Source organism: Hetaerina americana, unplaced genomic scaffold, assembly GCF_022747635.1.
Source record: "Hetaerina americana unplaced genomic scaffold, ioHetAmer1.1.p SCAF_4, whole genome shotgun sequence".
NCBI classification, from domain to species: domain Eukaryota; kingdom Metazoa; phylum Arthropoda; class Insecta; order Odonata; family Calopterygidae; genus Hetaerina; species Hetaerina americana.
The window spans coordinates 6,754,475-6,780,739 of NW_027286985.1; the positions used below are offsets into that span (position 1 = coordinate 6,754,475).

The 26,265-nt window shown below is 40.6% G+C and overlaps 1 protein-coding gene across 1 annotated transcript in view; it reads left to right on the top strand.

Moving 5' to 3' along the window:
- The first annotated feature begins 7,148 nt into the window (after window positions 1–7,148).
- Snmp2 (Sensory neuron membrane protein 2) overlaps window positions 7,149–26,265 on the top strand; it is a 49,544-nt gene continuing 30,427 nt past the window's right edge. The window contains exons 1-2 of the mRNA XM_071590089.1: window positions 7,149–7,256; window positions 22,650–22,807. Coding sequence (XP_071446190.1) covers window positions 7,149–7,256; window positions 22,650–22,807 — 266 coding nt within the window. The remainder of the gene's footprint in view (window positions 7,257–22,649; window positions 22,808–26,265) is intronic.

The following is a 26,265-nucleotide window of genomic DNA, read 5'->3' on the forward strand; positions in this document are numbered from 1 at the left end:
TGGTTTTATTGTTCCTCTTGCTTCTAGCAACTTGTCCCACTTATGTAGAGAAGTGTTTTGCAGTTGGATACCGTAGTGTATGTAGCGGCTATTAAAACTATTTTCTTTCTTTGAATTATTTAATGTAATTATCGGTAAATGACGGTTTAAGAACGCTTAATTTTGATCTTGCAAGCCTTGCGTGGAGTCACTACGTGCCGCAACCTTCAGCGCTGACTTTCAGACGTAGACGATGAAAGTTAACAATTAGAGATAAGTCGGGGATAATTCTTGTTGAACCAGCAAAGATCCAAGATATGTGGAGGGAATATACACAAGAACTGTATAATAAAGAACTTAGACCAGTACGTTAAGACATAGAAAGAAAAAATGACGCAGATAAAGATAGCTCAAGTCCAGGCTTACTCGACGATGAGAGACGAGTATTAAGGGAATTAAGGGAGATGGAATCAAATAAGGCCGTGGGGGTAGACTGCGGAACTAAAAAATTTAGGAAAATGTGGGAGAAAGAGTTTTTATGGGCTAATTTATAGCATTTATGAGATAGGAATTTGGCCGGAAAGCTTTGTAAGATCAGTGTTAGTTCCTAATCCAAATAGGTAAAGGTTACTTCATGTGAGGACTACGGGCCAATAAGTTTGATATCGCACGCAGTTAAAGTGGTTCTCAGAATCATTACCAAGAGAATAAAGGGCAGGGTTAATACTTATGGGATACTCGACTTGGATTCAGAAAGGGGAGAGACATGAGTGATGCCATTGCAGTAATGAGGGCACGTACGTATTTACCTGTTCCGTAAATTTCGAAAAGCCGTTTCATAGAGTGAATTGGGTAAAAACTAATGAATGTATTGCAGAAATAGGAATAGATTGGAGGGACAGGAGGCTAATCCGCAACCTGTGATGCTTCAGACTGCTCAAGTGCGACTGAAGGACGAAGAGTCCGGATGGGCAGTGTTAGGAGGAGGTGTCAGGCAGAGTCGCCCATTATTACCGGTGCTGTTCAACGTATACCTGGAGAAAATGATTAAAGGGGCATGAAAAAAATTGGAGATATGAATGAAAGTAGACGGGAAATCCATAAAATCAGTTAGGTTTGCTGATGACGAAGCATTAGTTTGTCAGTCAGCCAAGGGGTTGCAAGCATTGCTGAGTGAATTGGAAATTCAGTGCGACAGGTATAGGATGAGAATCAATATTAATGAAACAAAGGTAATGCGATTTTCTAGAGAGAAAAAGGCTAAGCTGAACATCAAAATAGGAGGGGAAAAACTAGAGCAGGAAGAACAGTTTATGTATCTCGGAAGTGTTTTGGACCAACAAGGTCAAAGTAGTAGGGACATAAGGAGAAGAAATGCGCTAGGCAAAGAGGCTTTCACAAGGAGGAGAGAGTTGATGACAGGGACTTTGAGTGAGGATATTAAGAAAAGACTCGTAAATACTTTAAAAAGGATTAAGAGCGTATTCATCGATAGTGGGATGTTGAAGACTGTGATAGAGGGGAGAATGTTAGGCAAGCGAAGAAAGGGCAGGAACAGAATAGGGATTTTGAACGGAATGAAGGGAGGAAGTAAGTATACAGAGATGAAGAGGGGATTGTTGTAGAATAGGATGTTGTGGTTTGTATTTGTTATGAGAGAAAAGAGAACTATTTGGCTGTTTTGTCCACTCAATACCTACATAACCCGTGGATTACAAAAATAATAATTTGAATTGTATTCGCCGGAATGCAAACATAGTATTGGGTGAGCTCTAACCTCACCTTTCAAAGCAACCATCGGGCTAATTACTACCATTGGTATTTTTTCAAAAAGTCTCCATTTCATCGATTATTTACCCTTCGATCAAATGGTTTTTCCTGCACCAAATACAAATTTGGTGGGATTCGTTGCAGATGCCGTTAATCCTACGGGATAAATAAGTCATTGGGGAACGGAAAAATGATACCAGGAACTTATACAGGTATCATTATGATCGTCATACTTGTAGACGTCTAAAGTACAATTTAAATTCTAATAAATATTTGATAAATAACTGATTGAAGTACTTTTCCACTTGTTAAGTGTTTGGAATGTGCTTGTTTTATCAAGTGGAAAACTGCTTCAATCAGTTATTGATTATGTTCGACTTCCACCACATCCTACTCAATATCTAAATATTTGATGTTCAATCTATATCATTTGACCTTACACATAATTAAAATAATCTATATGCTAAATATATTTGACATCGTGCTTTATTAATACAGGGATATGTTGTTTGTAGCAGGTCACCAATGTCTAAATTATCTCATGCCCTCGCGTGGGCGTCTTCCATCAACCACTTTTCTCGTTCAACCTTGGTTTTCCTGTTGTCTTGCCCGTGGAAAAGTGTGTCGACGCTCAAGGGCTGCACTTTGAGAATTTCGACGCATTGTAGCAATATATGAAAGTAATCTAGTTTCCCGATACTTTTAATACAAGCCTTGTATATGCGTGTAAACATATTCGCAGGCAAGGAGGGAGAAAGACTGCAGAATTGTTTGCGACCCGCGAATAACGATGAATTATTTTGATCCAGTCGATACATTCTATTTTTGGTTCTGCCCGTAAGGTAAAATGGAATCAGTCGTTCCACTGGCCCAATCCTGTTATCTCAGTGCTCCAAAAAAACTGCCGCGATGCTATCAAACGGTTTCTAGTTCATGGATACAGAGTGCTGGTTATCTCCTCCTAAATTATTTCCAAAATAGAAATTATATATATATATATATATATATATATATATATATATATATATATATAAATCGGGCCGCGGTAGTCCAGGGGGTAGAGTGTTGGACTGCTGACCGGATTCGATTCCCGGGGAAGTCTCTGGGCACCTGCAGCTCCACCCAAGGTGTGATTTTTCGGGTACCAGATCTTCCTGAGAAACCATAACCGGCACAGGGAAAGGAACTGGCCCCCCTACCCTGATGTGTGTGAATTTCACACGCCGTGGGGCTTAGTACTGGATGAACTCTACCATCACCTACCAAACCAACCTTCGGGTTGAACACTGTGTTTATGGTTTTACTACTTCTACTTCAGGTCCCTCTTCAGCTCTGAGTACTTTCTTCCTCCCTTCATCCCGTCCAACATCCCTATCCTGTTCCTTCCCTTTCCTCGTTTGCCTAACATTCTCCCCTCAATTACAGTCTTCAACATCCCGCTGCCGGTCAATACCCCCTTCAGCCACTTTTCCTGCCTCCATAGGATTGCTCCCAACAAACCCCTCTCTTCGCCCACCATACCAGGTACTTCCTCGTTTGTTTTCTTCTCTGTCCATTTCACCTTCTCCATTCTTCTCCACACCCACATTTCAAAAGCCTCCAGTCTACGTCTATCCTCCTGCTTCAATGACCACGTTTCCGCGCCGTACATAGCTACGCTCCATATCAAAGTTTTTACGAGTCTTTTCTTAACATCCTTACTCAAAGTCCCTGTCATCAACTCCCTCCTCCTTGTGAAAGCCTCTTTGCCTAGCGCAATTCTTCTCCTTACGTCCCTACTACTTTGACCTAACTGATTTTATGAATTCCCCGCCCACTTTCATTCCTACCTCGAGTTCTTCCCATGCCTCTTTGATCATTTCCTCTGCATACAGGTTGAACAGCATTGGTGATAATGGGCAACCCTGCCTTACACCTCTTCCTAACACTGCCCAACCGGACTCCCCGTTCGTGCGTATGAATACACACGCACATATTTTTGTATATATAAGTATACGCCTTCTCTTGGCCAAAGAATCGGGGCACTTGGTTGTATAAAGCATCGCAGATCTCAGTGTAAGCTACGTTTCCCGGATAGCTCAAGTGGTTAAGAGCCACCGCCCGGCAAGTGGAAAGATCCGGAGTTCAAATCACGTCTAGGAAATATTTTTACATTCGTAATCTGCTGGATTCCTCCTTCCCCACCTCTCCTGTGTTCGTCCTTTGTGTGTGTTCCTATCCATTTTCCTTATATCTGTTTCTATATAAATGAGTGTATATATATATATATATATATATATATATATATATATAATATATATATATATATATTTATTTATATATTTCTGAATTGTTGTACCATTTGTATGGATTGTTTCCATCCGAAATCTACCTTAACTGATAGAATACCAATAATAATGATTAATTTTCTGAAGATACGCGTGATGCCATTGCAGTAATGAGATTATTAATCGAGAGGAATATAGAACACAACCAGGAGGTATTTGCCTGTTTAGTAAATTTCGAAAAAGCGTTTGATGGAGTGAATTGAGAAAAACTAATGAGTATATTGCAGAAAATAGGAATAGATTGGAGGGAAAGGAGGCTAATCCGCAACCTGTACATGTCTCAGACTGCTCAGGTGCGGGTGGGAAACGGGGAGTCAGGATGGGCAGTGTTAGGAAGGGGTGTAAGGCAGGGTTGCCCATTATCACCGTTGCTGTTCAACCTGTATGCAGAGGAAATGATCAAAGAGGCATGGGAAGAACTCGAGGTAGGAATGAAAGTGGGCGGGGAATTCGTAAAATCAGTTAGGTTTGCTTGATGACCAAGCTTTAGTTTGTCAGTCAGCCAAGGGGCTGCAAGCATTGCTGATTGAATTGGAAATTCAGTGCCACAGGTATGGGATGAGAATCTATATTAATAAAACAAAGGTAATGCGATTTTCTAGAAAGAAAAAGGCCAAGCTTAACATTAAAATAAGAGGGCAAAAACTAGAGCAGGTAGAACAGTTTACGTATCTCGGTAGTGTTTTGGACCAACACAGTCAAAGTAGTAGGGACGTAAGGAGAAGAATTGCGCTAGGCAAAGAGGCTTTCACAAGGAGGAGGGAGTTGATGACAGGGACTTTGAGTAAGGATGTTAAGAAAAGACGTAAAAACTTTGATATCTATGTACGGCGAGGAAACGTGGTCATTGAAGCAGGAGGATAGACGTAGACCGGAGGCTTTTGAAATGTGGGTGTGGAGAAGAATGGAGAAGGTGAAATGGACCGAGAAGAAAACAAACGAGGAAGTACTTAGTATGGTGGGCGAAGAGAGGGGTTTGTTGGGAGCAATCCTATGGAGGCAGGAAAAGTGGATGAAGGGGGTGTTGACCGGCAGTGGGATGTTGAAGACTGTGATAGAGGGTAGAATGTTGGGCAAAAGAGGAAAGGGAAGGAACAGGATAGGGATGTTGGTCGGGATGAAGGGAGGAAGAAAGTACTCAGAGATGAAGAGGGACCTGATATAGAGTAGGATGATGGATTTTGTGTTTTGTTAGGAGTAATAAAATATTTGTTTGGTAGTTGTGTCCACCCAAAAACCTACCTTAACCGGTAGATTACCTTAAAAAAAATGATCAAAATGGCTTTCCTTTGATGTTATTTCAAAATCATTGGCAATTTTGCCTACAGTTTACAATAAGATGTCTAACTTGCCGTAATTCAGTTTTGTACACCCTAGCTGCGGAAACAATATTTCGGCTTGAAAATTATTAAACAACCCAATATTTAAACTTTCCGCTAAAATGAATATTCAACTGAAAATTGAGGCTATTAGAGTTTAGTGATGTGAATTGCCAGTCACCAACTGGCGGAATTGCATACTAGGCTCGAAAATTCATGTGGAATTTCCCGACCGTAAATGAAAATTTTCATAAATATATCCGACAGCTGTGCTTCAGAGAGCTCTAATTGCGTAACTTTAATATGTAAACTAAGTTACTATGTCTAGGAAAGTTCGTTTCAGGCGTGAACTATGGGACCGATCAAGCACAAAGCTCTTTCGGAGGAATACCACTCTGTGAAATGGAACTTCTTCGTTTCCTATCCAGATGTCTTTTTTGTAATTGGTATATTTTAGCACTTTCGTGTGACACAAAAGACGTCAGGTAGGCTCTGCTGCTATACATATATAGGCATTCCAGAAAAGGAGTTTACAGTTTTAGGCCAATTTTTGAAGCCCCGTCCCTTTCTTGTCCACTTAAACCGACCTTCCTATCTTATAAGGACAATACTTTCGATAAAACCTCCAAAAAGCGTTCAATTTGATAACATTTGCTATTTTAAGGAAAAAAGTGACCGGAATTATGGTATCCCTATTTCTATTTAGTTGCAGCATTTAGTGTTACGGGCATGATTGATTCAGTGACAAATCGGAAGTCTGTTTGTGTATTAAACTGAAATAAGTTCATAAATTGAATGAGTCTTATAGCCAAGCCGTTTCTTACAAACTTAATTGACAAGAAGTGTAACAAAATAGGTTTATGACTCTGTGCAGGCAAATTATTTACTAAGCAATGCTGGTGATTGGTCATTTGTATATAGTTGAATCATTTAAAATATTATCTAATAAGGCAGCATTACGGAAGTTAAACGATTCGAATATTTACTCAGTTTGAATTACAGATTGCATAAATTGGAAATCCGCAGTTTTTACAACGACATTAAATGCGTGACTGATCTAAATAATTGGTGTAATGCATGAAGCAACGCCGCCTAATGCTAATGGCTATGGAACATTTCCTTTCCAGAACTTATTTAATGAAAACCACCGACATTATTCAACCCTTTAGCTGAAAATAAGCCGCCAAACGTTTGAATGACCTTTGGCCAGGACCCGTCATACCCAATTGCCCAATTTGATGGACTCCTCACACCCTCTCCAGCCCTCCAGCGATCTTCTTTTTTGGAGGGCCCCTAATATAATTAGTAGGTCTTGATTTTTCCCCCAGATATTCGCTGATTGAATTATTAACAATGGAAATCAAAAATACGCATCGATAATGTCTGGTAGGATGATAATGCTGACCATATTTGTATTCCTCTTGTCTGCTCATGTTCTCAAACTCAACAACGTTAATTAAAATTATCCTCTCCAGTTTTTATCAAAAACCCCGTACGGACGTACGTATTACAACACACGACCCAAGGGAAATCCTGCCTCATTAATTATCTGCTTGTGGATGTTATCTGGGTTACGTAAGATATTAGTGCGCAGAGATATATTTTGAAGATTATGAGATAGTGAAAAAGGTAGCCATTATTTTATCTCCGTGCACTCACACACGAGAGATCAGTCAGGAAATAACCTCTCCATCAGACTCCCGACCAAGCGAAGGAACCGCGAAACATGGCGTGCTGCTCGTGTTGCACTAAGATGGTCACCGGGATCATCTGTTATGTGCTAGGGTCACTCATCTTGATCGCCGGCTGTGTACTAGGATTTGTAGTGTTTCCCAACCTGATTCAGAAGACAGTCGCCGAGGTAAGTAGTGTTTTGATTTGATCGAACCTTGTTTTGACACATGAAATCGCAAGTCGAAATTGCAATCGAGACTCATCGTCAAAGAGAGTACTTCGCGTAGAGTGATGCACAACCGATTCGAGGATGGGATGTGCAGACAGGAAAGGACAGTGATCTGGCGCCTTCGCGTGCTTGAAACTCGCCGAGATGATTTTCATCGGACCCCTCGGAAGTCACGCCCGGCCCAGTGACCGAATTCCTTCCGGTAAAATTCAAGACATCGCCCTTATCTTTTCAAGTTCACCGAAATCTGGTACCTCCCGTAAATTATGTACCGCGTCGCTCCTCGTTTCATCTGGACCATTTTCAACCGTAGACCTTAGCCCAGGGCGAGGAAACGTCATTGCGTCCCCATGTGGATTTTGTTTAGGTTTAAGGGAAGGATGTACCTGAGCGCATCTAGCGTGGAAATTTTCACTTGACACATACTATCGAGCGATATGACGTCCATTGTAGCAGCATTGCAGCCGTGAAAAACTAAATAACACTTTTCCAGCCGAAGTTATTTAGGTGCGAATTCTGAATGTCATGGATTCCTTTGACTCAAAATTTATAGATCGGCGTGCTCCTTAAAGAGGCGATTGTGTGTACATACTTAAAGAGTTGTCTCGTGCGGGAGTTCACTCTTGCGCGTGCCATCCAGCCGCTCTCCTTCACGAGTTGGTTGTTGTTCACGGCCATAATTAGACGGACTACCCAGTCGCATAGTGACCGTTAGACTGAGATCATATCGAACTAGTAATAAGGCGGACACGAAGGATTCATCACTCATTCTTCACTTCGAGTCAGTCATGAAGAAATTAAAACATTGATGATTTAGATAATTGTTTATTATACGGAATATTCAAAGTTCGAATATTGTTTGAACTAGTTTCAACGTTGTTGCAACAACGGTGGTGCCAACACAGAGATAAAGAAAATAACTTTCTTAATCCACTTGATTATTTTGTATTAATATCCTGGGTTTCGTTACATCTTCAGTTTGGATATATCCGAGACGGATCATCATTATCAGTATTTTAATCCTAAGCTGCAGCAATTACTGCAGCCTCCCTTCTTCACCACTCAGTGTTAATACCTTCACGCTCTGATACCTTTTGTGCTGTTTTGCGTCCCCCTTATATATATTTAATATTATATATATATAATAATATATATATGCATGTACAATATATATATATATATATATGTATATATATATATAAACCATGAACATAGTAATCAACCCTAAGGTGGGTTTGGTAGGTGATGGTAGAGTACCCAGATTACTGTATTATTATTAGGTAATCTACCAGTTAATGTAGGTTTTTGGATGGACACAACTAAAAAATATTTTTTGACTCCTAACAAAACACAATCTACATCTACATCAATACCCTAAGAGCCACCAAAAAGGTGTGTGGCAGGGGGTGCAGCACCAGGAGGAAAGGGTAAGGGATGAGGGGGTTAGGGTTTTTCAAATGGATGGGGAAAGGTGGGGGGAACCTGCAAATAAAATATATAAATATAATCGTATGACCATGCGCAGTCCCTACTTTGTAGGTTAATACTTATTATGTCGAGCCGACTCCTGGGGAATTTCGATTACAAGCATTCTGGTCTCTTATTGTTTTTGGAAAAAATGAACATTTAAATCTGTCTGCTTGCAGTCTCGTATCTCTCTAATCTTACAGTCGTGATCCCTCCGCCCGTAATGCGTTAGGGTTCGCATTATGTTCTTGATGTCATCGGAACAGGACCCATCTTTAAATGTTTTTAATAAGTTTAATCTAGTATATTGTAAACGCCGGTGTGTAAGGGAATCCCAGCCTAAATTTTCTAGCAAAGTAGTTACGCTACTGCGTTGGTCATAACAATTTTTGACAAATCTGGCCCCCCTCCGCTGAACTCGATCCAATTCCGAAATCAAATTTATCTCTTGAGGATCCCATATACTGGCAGCATACTCTAGGTGGGGCCTGACTAGGGCATGGAAACATCGTTCATTTGTTTCACTTTTTCGTCACATTTACCCAGCACTCTTTTCACAAATCCCAATTTTTTATTAGCACGACCGCATATTTCCCGTATGTGCTTTCCCCAGGACAGATCGTGAGTAATTGTTACACCCAAGTATTTAAAGGAATCTACCCTCGCGGTTTCTGTTTGTTTCACTTTGTAACTAAATGGGAGGAAATTACTCCTTTCCCAAAAATGCAATACTGAGCATTTTTCAAATTTAATTCCAATTGCGTATCGCACCAAGTCTGGATTGCATCTATTTCGTTAGCTAACGCGAGTCTGTCTTCGCGACTTTGAATGTCCCCATGAATCACCGCATCATCAGCAAAAGACCTGTTATGGTAAATTGTTCGAGTTTTCGGCCCTCTCAAAGGCCTTCTGCAATCACTTGAAGAAGGCCTCTGAGAGGGCCGAAAGCTCGAACAATTTACCGTGTGAGTGTCCTTTTAAATGTTGCTATTCTATTTGTGTTCTATTGTGCCGTCCTATTATTGTGCCGCTCATGTGAGTTTTTCCGTACAGTCGTTATATATATACTACCTTGATCAAAAATTTCCCGGAATTTATTCAGAAAATTAAAAATACAAGTTTATTCATCTAAATCTATATTGTCCCCTTCAAAGTAATCCCCATCGACTGCAACACACTTATGCCAGCGCTTGATCCAATCCTCGAAACATTTTTTATATTCGGTTTTCGGTATGTCCATCAGTGCTTCCTGCGATTTTTCCATTACTTCCTCTCGGCTGCTAAAACGCGTTCCCCGTAATGGTTTTTTAACTCGATTGAACAGAAAGAAGTCACAGGGAGCCAAATCAGGTGAATTCGGTGGCTGTTGGATGGTATTTGTTGCATTTTTCGTCAAAAAATTACGAATAATGATAGCACTGTGCGACGGTGCGTTATCATGGTGCAAAATCCACGAGTTTTCTGCCCACATTTCTGGTCTCTTTCGGAGAATTGCTTCACGCAAACGTCTCATAACGCCCAAATAATACTCTTTGTTTACTGTCTGGCCTTCTGGCAAAAATTCATGATGCACTACACCGTTGTAATCCATGAAAACCGTCAGCATTGCCTTCTTTTTTGACTGAAAACGACGTGGTTTTTTTGGTCTCGGCTCATTTGGTGAACGCCATTCACTTGCCTGATGTCTGGATTGCGTGTCGTACTCATAAACCCACGTCTCGTCTCCAGTAATGATCCTTTTGATGAATGTGGGATCGGATTCAGCCTCGCAAATCATGTCTTTTGCGACGTCAACACGGTCTCTTTTTTGCATGAATGAGGTCTTTTGGCACCAACTTTGCTGCTACACGACGGAAACCCAAATCATTAACCACAATGTCTTGGGCGGATCCATAGGCAATGTTCAAGTCCTCCGCTATTTCTCTGATGGTTAATTTGCGGTTATTGACCAACATTTCTTTTACTTTATCAATTTTTTCACCGACTTTCGATGTCGATGGTCTGCCACTGCGTTCATCATCTTCGATTGACTCACGACCACTTCTGAACCGCTCGTGCCACTGGTAAACGACCGTTTTTTTTAGAGAATCGTTGCCGAAACACTTTTCCAACATTTCCAACGTCCGTGCACCACTAAATCCGTTTTTTACGCAAAATTTAATACAAGTTCGTTGTTGCAAATTTAAATCCATTTCTGCAATTGTAAAAAATCGCCAACACACACAGAGATAGATGTACTCTTGGCTACGTAACTTTTGCAAATGTCAAGTTATGACACTAAGATTTAAAGGGAATATCAACAACAGATGTACCAATTTAACAAAAAAAACAGAACTCAAATCGGAACGATGGGAGCGCCACACGGTGGTTATTCCGGGAACTTTTTGATCAAGGTAGTATGTGTGTGTGTGTGAATGTATGTGTGTGTATGTGTGTGTGGGTCGAGGTAGTCCAGGGGGTAGAGTGCTGGACTACTGACCCGAGGGTCCCGGGTTCTGGGCACCTGCAGCTCCACCCAAGCTATGTGGTTTTTCGGGTACCAGATCTTCCTGGGAAACCATAACCGGCGCAGGGAAAGGAATTGGCCCCCTTACCCAGATGTGTGAATATTCACACGCCGTATAGGGATTAGTACTGGGTGAACTCTACCATCACCTGCAAAACCGACCTTCTCGTTAATTACTGTGTTTATGGTTTATGTATATATACTTATCATATACATATGTATATGTATATATATATATATATATATATATATATATATATATATATATATATCACACGCCGTTAGGCTTAGTACTCGGTGGACTTTATCATCACCTACCAGACCGACCTTCGGGTTGATTACTGTGTTTATGGTTACAAATATATATATATTTTTTTATATATATACATATATAACCATAATTAATGTATATAATGTGTGTGTATATATATATATATATATATATATATATATATATATATATATATATATATATAGTTAAATATTTATCGGGAAGTAAGTCAGGGAGATCAACGATAGCAGTTAGAGATAAGGCGGGTAAGGTAATAGTTGACGCAGGGAAGATCCAAGAGAGATGGAAAGAATATATAGAAGGACTGTATAGTAAAGAGCTTAGACCAGCAAAGTTAGACATAGAAAAGGAACATGACGTAGAGGAAGATAGGTTAGGTCCAGGCATACTAGTCAATGAGATAGAAAGGGCATTAAGGGAGATGAAACTAAATAAGGCCGTGGGGGTGGATAACATTCCCGCGGAACTTTTAAAAGGATTAGGAAAATGTGGGAGAAAGAGGCTATATGGGCTGATCCGTAGTATTTATGAGGAGGGAATCTGGCCGGAAGACTTCGTGAGATCAGTTTTAGTTCCTATTCCGAAAAAGGTAAAGGCTACATCATGTGAGGACTAAAGGACAATAAGTTTGATATCTCACGCAGCTAAAGTTGTTCTCAGGATCATAAACAAAAGGATAGAGAGTAGGACAAATGATTACTTAGGGGATGATCAGTGTGGGTTTAGGAAGGGGAGAGGTACGGGTGATGCCATTGCAGTAATGAGATTATTAATCGAGAGGAATATAGAACACAACCAGGAGGTATTTGCCTGTTTCGTAGATTTCGAAAAAGCGTTTGATAGAGTGAATTGGGAAAAACTAATGAGTATATTGAAGAAAATAGAAATAGATTGGAGGGAAAGGAGGCAAATCCGCAACCTGTACATGTCTCAGACTGCTCAGGTACGAGCGGGGAACGGGGAGTCGGGATGGGCAGTGTTAGGAAGAGGTGTAAGGCAGGGTTGCCCATTATCACCGTTGCTGTTCAACCTGTATGCAGAGGAAATGATTAAAGAGGCATGAGAAGAACTAGAGGTAGGAATGAAGGTGGGCGGGGAATTCGTAAAATCAGTTAGGTTTGCTGATTACCAAGCTTTAGTTTGTCAGTCAGCCAAGGGGCTGCAAGCATTGCTGAGTGAATTGGAAATTCAGTGCGACACGTATGGGATGAGAATCAATATTAATAAAACAAAGGTAATGCGATTTTCTAGAAAGAAAAAGGCCAAGCTTAACATTAAAATAGGAGGGCAAAAACTAGAGCAGGTAGAACAGTTTACGTATCTCGGTAGTGTTTTGGACCAACACGGTCAAAGTAGTAGGGACGTAAGGAGAAGAATTGCGCTAGGCAAAGAGGCTTTCACAAGGAGGAGGGAGTTGATGACGGGGACTTTGAGTAAGGATGTTAAGAAAAGACTCGTAAAAACTTTGATATGGAGCGTAGCTATGTACGGCGCGGAAACGTGGTCATATATATATATATAAAGGTAATCTACCGGTTAAGGTAGGTTTTTGGATGGACACAACTACCAAACAAACATTTTATTACTCCCAACAAAACACAAAATCCATCATCCTACTCTATATCAGGTCCCTCTTCATCTCTGAGTACTTTCTTCGGGAAGGTCGTCCAAAATCAGTCGTTGGGCCAGAAAACATTGATGCTGTGCAAGAACTAGTAAAGGAAGATCGAAATATGACTTCTCGTGAGATTGAGGCATCCTTTGGAACTAGTATGACGAGCATAAATAAGATATTGCATGAACATTTACCTGTGATAAAAATTTTTTGCCGTTGGATCCCGCGTAATTTGACAAAAGCTTTAGAAGATGATTGTGTCAATTGGTGCAAAGAAATCCTCTACAAATACAATCGCAGTGCATCAAAATCTGTATGCGTACAACATCTACATAGGTGAAGAATCTTGGATCTATGCGTATGAGCCCGCAACAAAACAGAAATCCAATGTATGGCTCTTCCAAGACGAGCCAAATCGGACAAAAGTGATTCGTACACGAAGCACATCACAGCAAATGATCGCCTGTTTCATTAGAATAACTGGACGTGTGGCCACCGTACCGTTAGAGCAAGGTAGAAACGTGAATTCTGAATGGTACCCGAGCATTTATTTGGCAGAAGGTCTTGGTGAAATACGGGAAAAGAAGCGGCAACGAAGGATCATTCGTCATCGTGGCAATGCAAGCTCTCAGAGCTCGATTGAAACAACTACCTATTTGACTGACCAAAACGTCCAATTGATGGATCATCCTCCGTTAAGCCCTGATAGAGCACCAAATTACTTCTTTTTATTCCCGTTTATCAAGAAAAAATTGCGTGACCAACTTATTTCGGCGCCTGAAGAAGCCGTTGGTGTATTAAAAAACCATGTTTTGGAGGTACCTCAATCGGAGTGGAACAAGTGTCACGAAAATCGGTTTGAGTACATTCAAAAGAGTATTGATTATCATGGTGAATACTTCGAAAAATAATAACCTTTTTCAACAATAAATTGCCGTCTTGTAATTATTAGGCTGAAAACATACATAGCAACCCTCGTACAGACGCCGCTAGAAGGCGACACCTCACTGATGCGATCCCTCAAGTAGTTAGCTCGCAGAACATTCAGTCTCATCTTTCGCGTACAGACCTTGTACCTCTCACATGTACGAGGGTCATCCGGAAAGTAGTACCCGTTCGTGCCGCATGAAGTGCTGACGACGCGAGTAGCCGCTGGACGAGGTCAGATAGCTTCAGTGGCTTGTCTGCCTTCTCTGAGCCAAGTTGCGTGACGTTGTTGCCTGACATTGCCTGTGTTGTTTCTGTGATTGTTTACAATGTTTAAAAAAATTGAGAACGCCGCCAGTTGTGAAGTGAGGGCAGTGATTAAATTCCTCAATGCAAGAAACGTTCGCCCATGTGATATTTATCGCCAATTAAAGGAGGTGTATGGAGACAATGTAATGGACGAGTCGTCTGTTCGGCGGTGGTGTCGCAACTTCAACATGGGGAGGGGGAACACACACGACGATGAGCGTTCGGGGAGACCGTCTGTCATTACAGACCAACTGGTGAGCTCAGTTGACGAATTCGTGAGGAACGATCGGCGCGTCACAATTGATGACATCTGTGAGCATTTTCCCAATGTTTCTCGAACAATTGTTCATGAAATTGTTAAACACCATCTGCATAATGCAAAAATTTGTGCAAGATGGGTCCCTCGCGTATCTCAATGAGCTGGCGGCGAAGGACTATGCAGCAGGAATACAGAAACTTGTCACACGTTATGACAAATGCCTTAATTTGCTTGGAGATTATGTTGAGAAGTAGTTTAAAGTATCCTCTTTCAAATAAAATTTTTTATGTTTGTTAATATTTACTTTTGTCTTTTTATTTCACGAACGGGTACTACTTTCCGGATGACCCTCGTATGTCCAGTGACTCGACGTCCATCCCTTCACACAACATGAACACATCAGCGTCGCAGGTTTCTTCCACACTTAGAAATTTCCGGTGAATCTAATCCACGTCCTGGCCTGAGACTCGTTTTGTAACACCATTTCTCTCCTATTTTAACCACTAACACTCTTCGAGTGTCTCATACTTACCTCATTCAGCCAACAATCATGTTTTTACAGGGGCTCGTAAGTTTCATTACCATATTCGGAATATCTTACTTGTATGCATAGTATGGCACCGTATTTGGGCATTGATGGCTGAATCTTCTATGGAGACCGTATAGTTGGTTCATCGTTGGCTTTCGCATCTTGTTACAGCGGCCGATTTCGTAAACATCCACCTACTGAGACACCTAATCGTCCTCTTGGTTTGAAGCATCAAAGCTCGATGATGAAACTTTTGCCTGCCACCAGAGGGGGCCCATTTATTTGTTTATGGCACCTTTCTGTTGGTGTTTATAGCACAAAACCTTTGAAGTGATTTTATTTAATGAAGCCGGAACATTTTTAAGAGCAGAATTTAGGCTGGAAAGGTTTTAGCTTGATGGTCGGACTTGCTACCACTGACCTAATTTGCGTCAAATGACAACATCATAAATTATTAAGACATTCATGGCGTTAAATACCTGTAAATTTATAGAAATACCGATTAAATTGGGCCAAAATTGGTTGTTACAATGAAATGTATTAAGAGCTTACTCACAAAGATTTCGGTTCTGTTTTACAAAGCTATGTTGTCACTTGGACAGGAATTGGTTGGTATAGTAAAAAAATACGAAGTTCCAAGTCACTTCATTACCAAATCCGAAAACAAATGATCCACCTTTATCTAATCTTTAGTATTTCAGCAGAGTGGAAGGCAGATAATTAAAGGTTATCTCAAAGGATGAGGTTATGTCAAGAGAGTGACTCTGGTCCAACCAAAAGGTCGTTGCCTCGTAACTATATTCCAATACACCTAATATCCGCATGAATCGCCCCTTGCTCTTGATCGTACATGTAGAATATTCAGAGTTTTAGGAAATACTTTCTATTGCTTTCATCACTGGTGCCCAGGTTAAAGGTAAGTAGAAAAATATTGAGCTCTGGACTCAGCACTATCAACATAAAATAAATGTATTCACTAAACAGTTTCAATATGTTCATTATTCAACTACAAATATTATTTTTGTTTTGGGCTTCTTATCAGTTATGCTGGGCTTGGGCTTAATACTTGGCTTTCTTATCAGAAGATAAGTATTAGGGCATGGTTTTGGCAGCAAGGAATGACCGCAGTAAGAAAATAAGACAGCTTTTCACGATAAGAAGATTAATAATATTACCTGGAAGCTGATATCATCATAGGCATAGAAACAAAAGTACGATACCAGATACAGATGTAGTGACAACGTAGTTGGCGTAGTCAACTCTTATACTTCGCAGTATATTCATTAAATGTTCTCAATACACTCTCTCAATCGCCTTCTCGGTTTTCACGGTGCAGAAAAATAAATCCTGGTCATAACCGTAAACCCAGGTTTAGTCTCTGTTTACGACGGTTTTAAGAAAAATTCTGGGTCGGCATTGGCTCGATCCAGGAGTTCCTGACGAATGGCCACACGTTTTTGTCTCTATTCATCAGTCAGCACCCGCGGGACGAATTTTGATCCGACGCGCGTCATGCCCAAAATGTCTGTCAAAATTATCTGACAGGATCCAAAACTAATGCTGATTTCATCGGCAATCACCCTATCAGGTAAACGGCGATTTGCCAACACCAAATCGTTCACCAAATTGACATGGTTGGGGTCTGTTAAAGTGGAAGGCCGTCCCATTCGCGAATCTTAATCTGTCGAGTTCTGCCCGATTTAAAACGATTGTACGACTAAAAACACTGGCTTCGACTCATAGGTTCACTAAAAATGGCTTGCTGGTTCATTTCAAATCGCTCCGTAAAACATTTTTATAGTTTGAAACAAAATTTCACGCTTAAACGCTGTTCCTCTAGCTCTTTCATTGCTGCCGTAGCACGCGGCGACGAACAGGTTAAAACTCGTACCGCTGCTGCTGCGTAACAACTCGACGTAAACAAACGCAACACCTCTCGTTTTAGTCGTCAGATGTGCAATCACCAACGCTTGGTTTATAAACTTAAAAAGGCGTAGGTCTGCATGGAAAATTCCAGGTGACTCAGAAAGGAATCAGTAAATTTATATCTTGATAAGGCACACGTTCAGGAACAGTGTAATAAATTCTCACAGCTTCCCGGGGGCGGATGCGGACTCTGACTACTATTTGGTTGTTATGAAGCTTAGCGTCCGTTTCAAAAAGATAAGGCAGGGGCAGTGGGCTAGGAACTGGAATATAGAAGAATTAAATGGATTAACAAAGAAGGAGTATAGAGAGGCTTTTCTCAATCTCAATAGAGATTGATAAAACCATGGATGACATAAAGAGCTGATTACTTTCGAAGAACAAAGGTAATGAAATTAAGAATACAAAGTAACTTTCCACTGTTCTTTATTAGCGTACAACCGGTTTCAACGCTCAAGCGTCATCATCAGGTGATGACTTGATGATGAGGTACTTGATGATCAGGTACCTGATGATGACGCTTGAGCGTTGAAACCGGTTGTACGCTAATAAAGAACAGTGGAAAGTTACTTTGTATTCTTAATTTCATTAACATGAATTTCCACAAGGTTGATCCAGAAACAATTGAATATTTAAAAAAAGGTAATTTATTTATTTATTTTAAAACATTATTCACATACAGCAGTAGCGCCAATTTACAGTGATAAATATAACAAACATGATGGAGGACAAAATACAGTAACAGCATAACAATAAACAACGAGAACCTAACATGGACAGGGGAAAAATTTAATTTGTTGGCATGTATCAAGGAAGGGATAACGAAAGCTGCAAATGAAACTATAGGAACCGTTAATGGAAAAAGGGCAAGGAACAATGGATGACGGATGAGCTGATTAGAAAGATAGATGAGAGAACAAAATGGAAGAATGTAAACACAGAAATAGGTAGAAGAAAGTGTAAATAGTTAAATAATAAATTGAGACCGGTAACAAATAAAGCTAAAGAAGCATGGTGGAAGACGCAGTGCGGGGATATGGAAGGTTTGCAGAAGAAGGGTGAATTTGCCCCGCTATACAGCAGGGTTAAATGACTATCGGGAAGTAAGAAGGACAGATCAGGGCTAAGTGTTAGAGATATCGTAAGTCGGGTAAGATCATAGTTGAAACAGAAAAGTTCCAAGAGGGATGGAAGGAATATATAGAATAACAAAACTAAGAACTTAAGCCAACAACGTTAGACATAGAAAGAGAACATGACGTAGAGGAAGATAGCTTAGATCCAGGTATACTCAACGATGAGATAGAAAGGACATCAAGGGAGATGAAATCAAATAAGCCTGTGGGGGCAGACAATATTCCAGTGGAACCACTGAAAGACTTAGTAAAATGTGCCAGAAAGAGACTATATTGACTGATTTGTACTCTTATGGAGAAGATATCTGGCCGGAAGAATTTGTGAGATCATTGTTATTTCCTCTAACCAAAAGTTCCGAAAAAGGTAAATGTTAAGGTAAGTGTCAAGTGAGGACAAGAGGACAAGTTTCATTTTCCCCACACATTTCCCACAGCTAATGTTACTCTCTGGTTCATCAAATAAAGGATGGAGAGCATGGCAAATGATTACTTAGGGGATGGTCAGTTTGGGTTTAGGAAGGGGAGGGGCACGCGCGATGACATTTGCTGTAATGAGATCACTAATCGTGAGGAATACAGAATACAATCAGGACGCATTTGCTTGTTTCGTAGATTTTGGAAAGGTGTTTGATAGAGTGAATTGGGAAAAAATAGTGAGTATATTGCAGAAAATAGGAATAGATTGGAGGGACAATAGGCTAATCCGCGAACTGCACATGTCCCAGACTGATCAGGTGCGAGCGGGAAACGGAGAGTCCGGATAGCCAGTGTTAGATAGATATAGTTCTTTGTTTCGGCGAAATTGATACCTAATTGTCCCTTCTTCCATTTGACTTATTATTAGGAAGATGTGTGAGGCAGGGTTGTTCATTGGTACCATGCTGTTCCACGTATTATTAGAGAAAATGATTGGAGAGGATTGGGAAGAATTGGAGATGAGAATGAAAAAAAAATTCATTAAATCGGTTGAGTTTACGGATGCCATAGATGTAGTTTGCCAGTTAGCCAAGTGGTTACAAGAATTCCTGAGTGAACTTGAAATTTGGTGCGATAGATATGGGATGAGAATACATATAAATAAAGCAAAGGTTATGCGGTTTTCCAGAATGAGAGAGACTAAGTTGAACGTTAAAATATGAGGGCAAAACAGAAAAATTGGAACAATTCACGTATCTCGAAAGTATTTTTGACCAAAAGGTACAAAATGGTAAGCACGTGAGGAGGAGAATTGCACTAGGCATAGAAGCTTACACAAGGAGGGAATTGATGACAAGGACGTTCAGAAAGGGTCTTAAGAAAAGGCTCGTCAAAGCCTAAATATGGGGTGTAGTTATGCACGGCGCGGAAATATGGTCACTGAAGCAGGAGGATTGGGGTAGATTGGAGGCTTTTGAAATGTGGGTGTGGAGAAGGATGAAGAAGGTGAAATGGACCGAAAAGAAAATAATTGAGGAAGCGCTAGGTAGAGTGGGCGAGGAGAGGGGATTGTTGGGAGAAATCTAAAGGAAAGGAAAAATGGATGCAATACATATTGATTGGCAATGAGATGTTGAAGACTGTGATTGAGGACAGAATGTTGCGCAGATGAGAAAAGGGCAAAAATAGGGTAGTGATGTTGGACGAAGTGAAGGGAGGAAGGGAGTACTAGAAGAGTACTTGGTATGTGAAGAATGATCTGGTATTTTCCCGGCGAATAATGTTTTCCAAGATTATTCGGGTCTCCCACCGGGTCCACGTTCGTAGGTTTGCCGACGTTTCGATGGCCGAGTCGTCCATCGTCTTCAGGGCATGTCGTTACTCAGGTATTTGGCCGCCTTATATAGGCGGCCTATACCTGAGTAACTATATAAGGCGGCCAAATACCTGAGTAACGACATGCCCTGAAGACGATGGACGACTCGGCCATCGAAACGTCGGCAAACCTACGAACGTGGACCCGGTGGGAGACCCGAATAATCTTACAAAACAGTACTTGGTATGGTGAGCGAAGAGAGGGGTTTGCTGGAAGAAGTCCTATGGAGGCAGGAAAAATGGATGAAGGGCGTATTGAGCGGTAGCGGGATGTTGAAGGCTGTAATGAGAATATTCGACAAAAGAGATAAAGGCAGGAACAGGATAGGGATATTGGACGGGATGAAGGGAGGAAGGAAGTACTCAGAGATGAAGAGTGACTTCGTTCTGAAGTAGGACTTTGGGATGTATTTTGTTAGGAGAGTAAATGGAAATATTTGGTTGTTTTGCCCATCCAAAACCTACCTTTGTTGGTAGATTACCTATAGTAATTTTACCACTTTGGATTGCTTAGCTTTTGCCTGTTCTTGGATAGAACTAAGATTGAAATCTAAAAAACAACAGGAATCGGAAATAAGAGCTCAGTTATTCTTTTTTCCTAGTGGCTTTTGGATTCCTATCGTGATGTTATCATGTGCCTGGTAACTTCCGTGGTCGTTGTGGTTTACCTACAACGATCCTTTTATACTATGATGACATAATTCTCTTTCTCGGCTCTGTCCGAGTCTTTACTTCTGTATTATGCCAAGTATAATCTGGTGGTAATAATTCTCTCTCGACCGCATTTCTACTCTCGCGATTTAAGCTCATTCCGTAATCTTTTCTTGTATACGTTCCCAAACCATACCCACATTTCGGCGTTCTAATATATTTACCAAATTCTTCCTTATTCGAGCACAGCGCATCCTCAAGCCTATAATCATAAGTTGTGATCTTGCAGCTGTACGAATTTCTTTCTCAGTACCTGTAGTTCTGTAATCTTACCTGCCGCCCGCTTTGTACACTTTTGAAACTGCTGAATAACGGTCTGTCCACCTCTCATTACCCTCTATCTCTCACGTGCAAAGAAATCAGCAATGCTCTCAGAATTTCCGATTTGCCACACATGCAAATTCATGCATTTATCATAAAACCACACATTAAGGACAATCCTTATACCATGCATGAACTCAAAAAGTTTTTAGTACATACGCGTGCTACGCTTCTTTCACTGGAGGGTTCACCGAAAGGCCCAACCTCATTCTCAGAGACATCCTTTCCAACACCAATCCACGCGTTCAAGTCACCGAATAACATTATCCCTTCGCAATGGTCACATTCATTCAAAATTTCTCTCGATATAAAAAAACTCCTGGATTCAATCTTATCGTTTACCGGTCAATTTACTTATTTGAGATATTGCGTCTTTTAAAAGGAGGTAGGTTTTGGATGGTCTCTAACGACAGTTATCTTCATGTATCATGATAACTTCCTTTTCCTTGTCCTACCTTATTTCCTTTCTCATTCCTTCGTAATTTCTACCTGGCTTCATTCTATTCAAAGTATATCCACTCTCTACCTCTCCTCTGTTTACCCTAAATCCTCTCTTCATTCACTGCTTTCAACATTCCAGTACCTTTCAATATTTCCTTCACCCTTCACTTTTTCTGCTATAACCGGATTTCCTCTGTCAATGTCCTCTCTTTCTGCATCAAATTCATAACATTAGCATGGAAATTTATCTCTGTTCAACTTTTTTATCAATCATTCTTTACATTCACGTCTGAAAAGCCTACAAATCTAGGTACAATATTTTGCCTCAGAGAACAAGTTCCAGATTCACAAATTCCACGCCCTACAAGTATTTAGGTCCCACTGGTACAGATGCCACTCCAATTACAAGTCCCCAAACACCAAATACCCCCTGACCGCCTTGTGCACCATCACTCCTGACTAAAATACCAAAACATTGCCACCAATTTTTTACTGCATCATATCACATGCTCTTTGTCTGAGAAGACATGCATTCATCTTACATTAATTTCAGTCACCAACTGTTGTAAGTTTCCTTGGACATTTCTCATATCCTAAGGATCTATAATCCATTCGCAATTTTTTTTTGTTGTAACGAAATCAATATTTTGAAATATATCATTCAACTAGAGTCACAAAAGATACGCTATTTTCTACGTCACCGTTCGCCCTTTCAGTATATTTCTCACGACGTTGAACCAGTTTCTTTCTTTGTGCAGAAGAGCTGGACAACCCGATCCCGATACAAAAAATTCTTTCCTTTTCGCAGACCTTTTTATCACAAAAGTAGAAAATAACTGTTCAACTATAACTATTCTATACACTCAAAAATAAAACATTTCATTATAACTATTCGGAAAATTGCGACTCACAAATGAGTGGCATTAATGGGAATCTCTGAAAATGCACATAATATACATGCGTTGTTTTAAGCATGATTTTCCACCGATTTGTGAAAAAATGTTATGTTAGTAATATACATCTTGCAAATATGGAAAATTAACTCCATATGACGTTCTAACTGCATGAATCTATTGACATTCCTTTGACAAGCATCCAAACTCACTCCTTTTACTTTCCAGAATGTTCTTCTAAAGGAAGGATCTCAATCGTGGGATTTGTGGAAGAAACTGCCCATTCCTCTGAGATTCGAAGTGTACTTCTTCAACGTTTCCAATGTGAAAGATATCAACAATGGACAGATGCCATTAGTGCAGGAAATAGGACCGTATGTGTACCAGTAAGTATTATCCACTAGTTAAAATGTAGATGATACATGTAATAATGTGGGGATCAGTGCGATAATTAGTTCGTCGCACTTTGGAATTAGTATGGTATTGGTAAGCAGGTATAAATATTAAATAGGGTTTACCAAATGTTGAAAAATCTTCATCCTGAGCCGGTTAAATGGTTAAGAGAAAGGTTTATGATCGATCAGATCCATTAATTCTATATTTATATTAAATATCCCACCGGTAAGAGTTTCTGATGTACCCAGCCGTACTATTGAGGTGATATGGTTCTCTTTATTTAAGCACTGTTGGATTTCTAAGCCCACCTTCGTAATTACAATAAATAACACACCGATCGCAGTGGCGCGAAAGATGAATACCCTATCTTCTCCTTACCCATCCAGTGCCTTAACTCATAACATTTAGGTTATATATTCTTTAAAGGTCGTTCGATAAGAGATATGATGGGTGTAAAATGAATTCCAGATTGAAGATTCAGTATACATACATGTGCATTGTCTCTTACCAGAGGAGAGGTGACCGAGACGGCTGGGATGTGACGGAGAGACCCCGCGACTGAAGTCGCTTCTGTATCCGGCTTCTGTTTGGATGGCGTGGCATCACCTTGATTCCAAATTGAATACTCTTATCCGCAATCACATTGACTTCAAGCATAAATTGGGCATCACGCCCTAGATTAAGTTAGAAAATTCGGTAAACACGCGGCTATACTAAAAACATAAAATATGACCTCTTTTGGTATCTACCACTGATTTCCCATGGCTCCGATTGCTGATGAAATAAACCTAATAAAATACTGGATGGACGTAAGGAGAAGACATGCACTAAGCCAAGAAGAACAAGAAATCTCCTTCTAGAAGGAGAAAGTTGATGGCTGGGACGTTGACTAAGAATGTAAAGAAAAAACTCATTAAAACTGTGATATGGAGCATAGTTATGCCCATCGCGGAAATCAGGTCACTGAAGCAAGATGATAGAAGTATCGCAGATTGGAGGATTTTGGGTGTGGAGAAGAATGGAGAAGGTGAAATGGACCGAAAGGAACATAAATGACGAAATACTAGTTATGGTGGGCGAGGATAGGGGTTTGTTAGGGGGAATCATAATGTCGTGTCCCTCGAGGACAGCGCGACAAGGGAAGTCTCAGAAAAGGATCTGACTAACGCTGAGGAATTTCCGGACGACGAAGGTGGTCCAATTGACGAGTTGGTACGGTGAAATAAAAGAGACGGGGTCTTTCGCTAGGAGTTTGTATTTAAACAAGAGCGACTCCGGCGCGAGTATCTCGTCCTGCGGCGAACCCCGGGTCAATCGACGAGTCTCCGCTTCCACGGCTCTCGGCTCCCCATCCCGACGTGTACACGGCCCCTCGACGAAAAGACACGGAACAAAGGCTCCGCGGGGTTTTTATTTGATCGCGGCATCCGGTCGCGCCCCGGATTCAGCATTCTACTGCGCTTTATTCCCATATTCAGTCATATTCGCGAGCTGCGTTCGCATGCTTGCCCCCTCCTCCCTCGAGGCGACGCAAGCACCTGAGTGACAGGTAAGCAGTGGAAAAATCCCAATATGTGAATTGCGCAGCAAGCGAACAGACCTCCTCGCGAAAGAGAAATGAGCCACGTCGGGGAAATTAACCCGGGACATAACAATAAGGAGGCAGGAAAAATGAATGAAGGGCGTGTTGATCGGCAGTGGGATGTTGAAGACTTAAGTAGAGGGGAAAATGTTAGGGAAATGAAGAAAGGGAATGACTGGTGCCCTAACACTCCCTGCCACACACCCTTGCGACGGCTTGCAGATCAGCGTGTAGATGTATACCTACATTGCTTAATTTAACAGTTTCAACAAATAACTAAGTAAAATCATTTCACGAAATAACGTCATACATTAAAATCTTTATATCAATCGTAATTAAATTCTTCACTGTGGATTTATAAAGATAAATACCCAGGTATACTTCTACTTCACTATTTCTTTATACATTCAGCTCCAAATTCAATGATAATTACAATGATATATATGGCACTGTTATTAGTTTTTATTAGCTACTTCAATCTTTAATTGTATGATGAAAACGCTGCATTAAAATCGGAAATTGGTATATGGAACTGGTTTAATTTGAAGTGAATTGGTTGGTGATTCATGTGGAACCAAGGTTTTCATTACTAAACTCGTCCTTTCCTTCTACGTAAGTTCCGCTAAAGTTAGTAGTCTTCCACTTGTGCTCATTAGTTCGTTACGTTGTTCATGGAAGGCCCTTATCCCTGAACTACGCGGACAAGGGAATCTATGAAGCAATTTTTAGCACAGGTTCCTGGAGGTAATTTTGCACTCTTCGAGATCACACAATCAAATTAATATCTTAAAATACAGATCGCGAATCAAAAACTGAAATCCCTATAGCCAGCGATCGTTTCATTTCCGTATTCTTTGGGCATCGCCTTGAATAGTTTGCTTTCTGACAATCTTGCGTTTGCTCTTCACATTAGTATAACTTTAGGTAATCCACCAATTAGGATTTCTTTTGGATGGAAACTAATCATCAATTGTCTTGTCTCGTCCAACAAAATACAACTCAACATCCTACTCTACAACAAGTTCCTGTTCATCTTCGTATCCTCCTTTCATTCCGTCCGACATCCTTACCCTATTCCTTCCCTTTCCTCGTTTACTTACCATTCTCACCTATATAACAGTCTTCAACATACAAATGCCAATCAATATGCTTTGCATTCACCTTTCCACCGTCCTTATGATTTCATCCATCAATATCCTCTCTTCCCCACCACATTTCTTTTCCTTTCCGTTCAATTCACCTTCTCCATCCTTCACACCCACGTATCTAAAACCTCCAAACTACGTCCATTATCCTTCTTCAGCGACCATATTTCCGCGCTGTAGATAACTACTCCCTATATCAATTTTTTTGCAAGCCTTTTCTCAATATCCTTACTCAAGGTCCCTGCCATCAATCCTATCATCCCTGTGAATGCTTCTTTGCCAAACGCAATTCTCCTCCTAATGTCCCTACTATTTTCACCCTTTTGTCCAAAACACTTCCAAGAAACTTAAGATGTTCCACCTTCTCTAGTTTTTGCCCTCCTATTTCAACTTGCAACGTAGCTTTTCCCTTTCCGGTAAAACCACATAACTTTTGTTTCATTCACAATTATTCTCATCCCGTATCTATCGCATTAAATTTCCAAGTCACTCAGCAATGTCTACCACCCAATAGCTATCTGTCAAACTAAACCTTGATCATAAGCAACCTAACAGCTTTTAAGAATTATCCACCAACTTTTATTCCATACTCTAGTTCTTTCAGAGCCTCTTTAATTATTTCCTCCACATATACGTTGAACAGCAGCGGTGATAATGGACAACCCTGCCTTACCCCTTCCTAACATTGCCCATCCGGACTCCCCGTTCCCCACCCGCACCT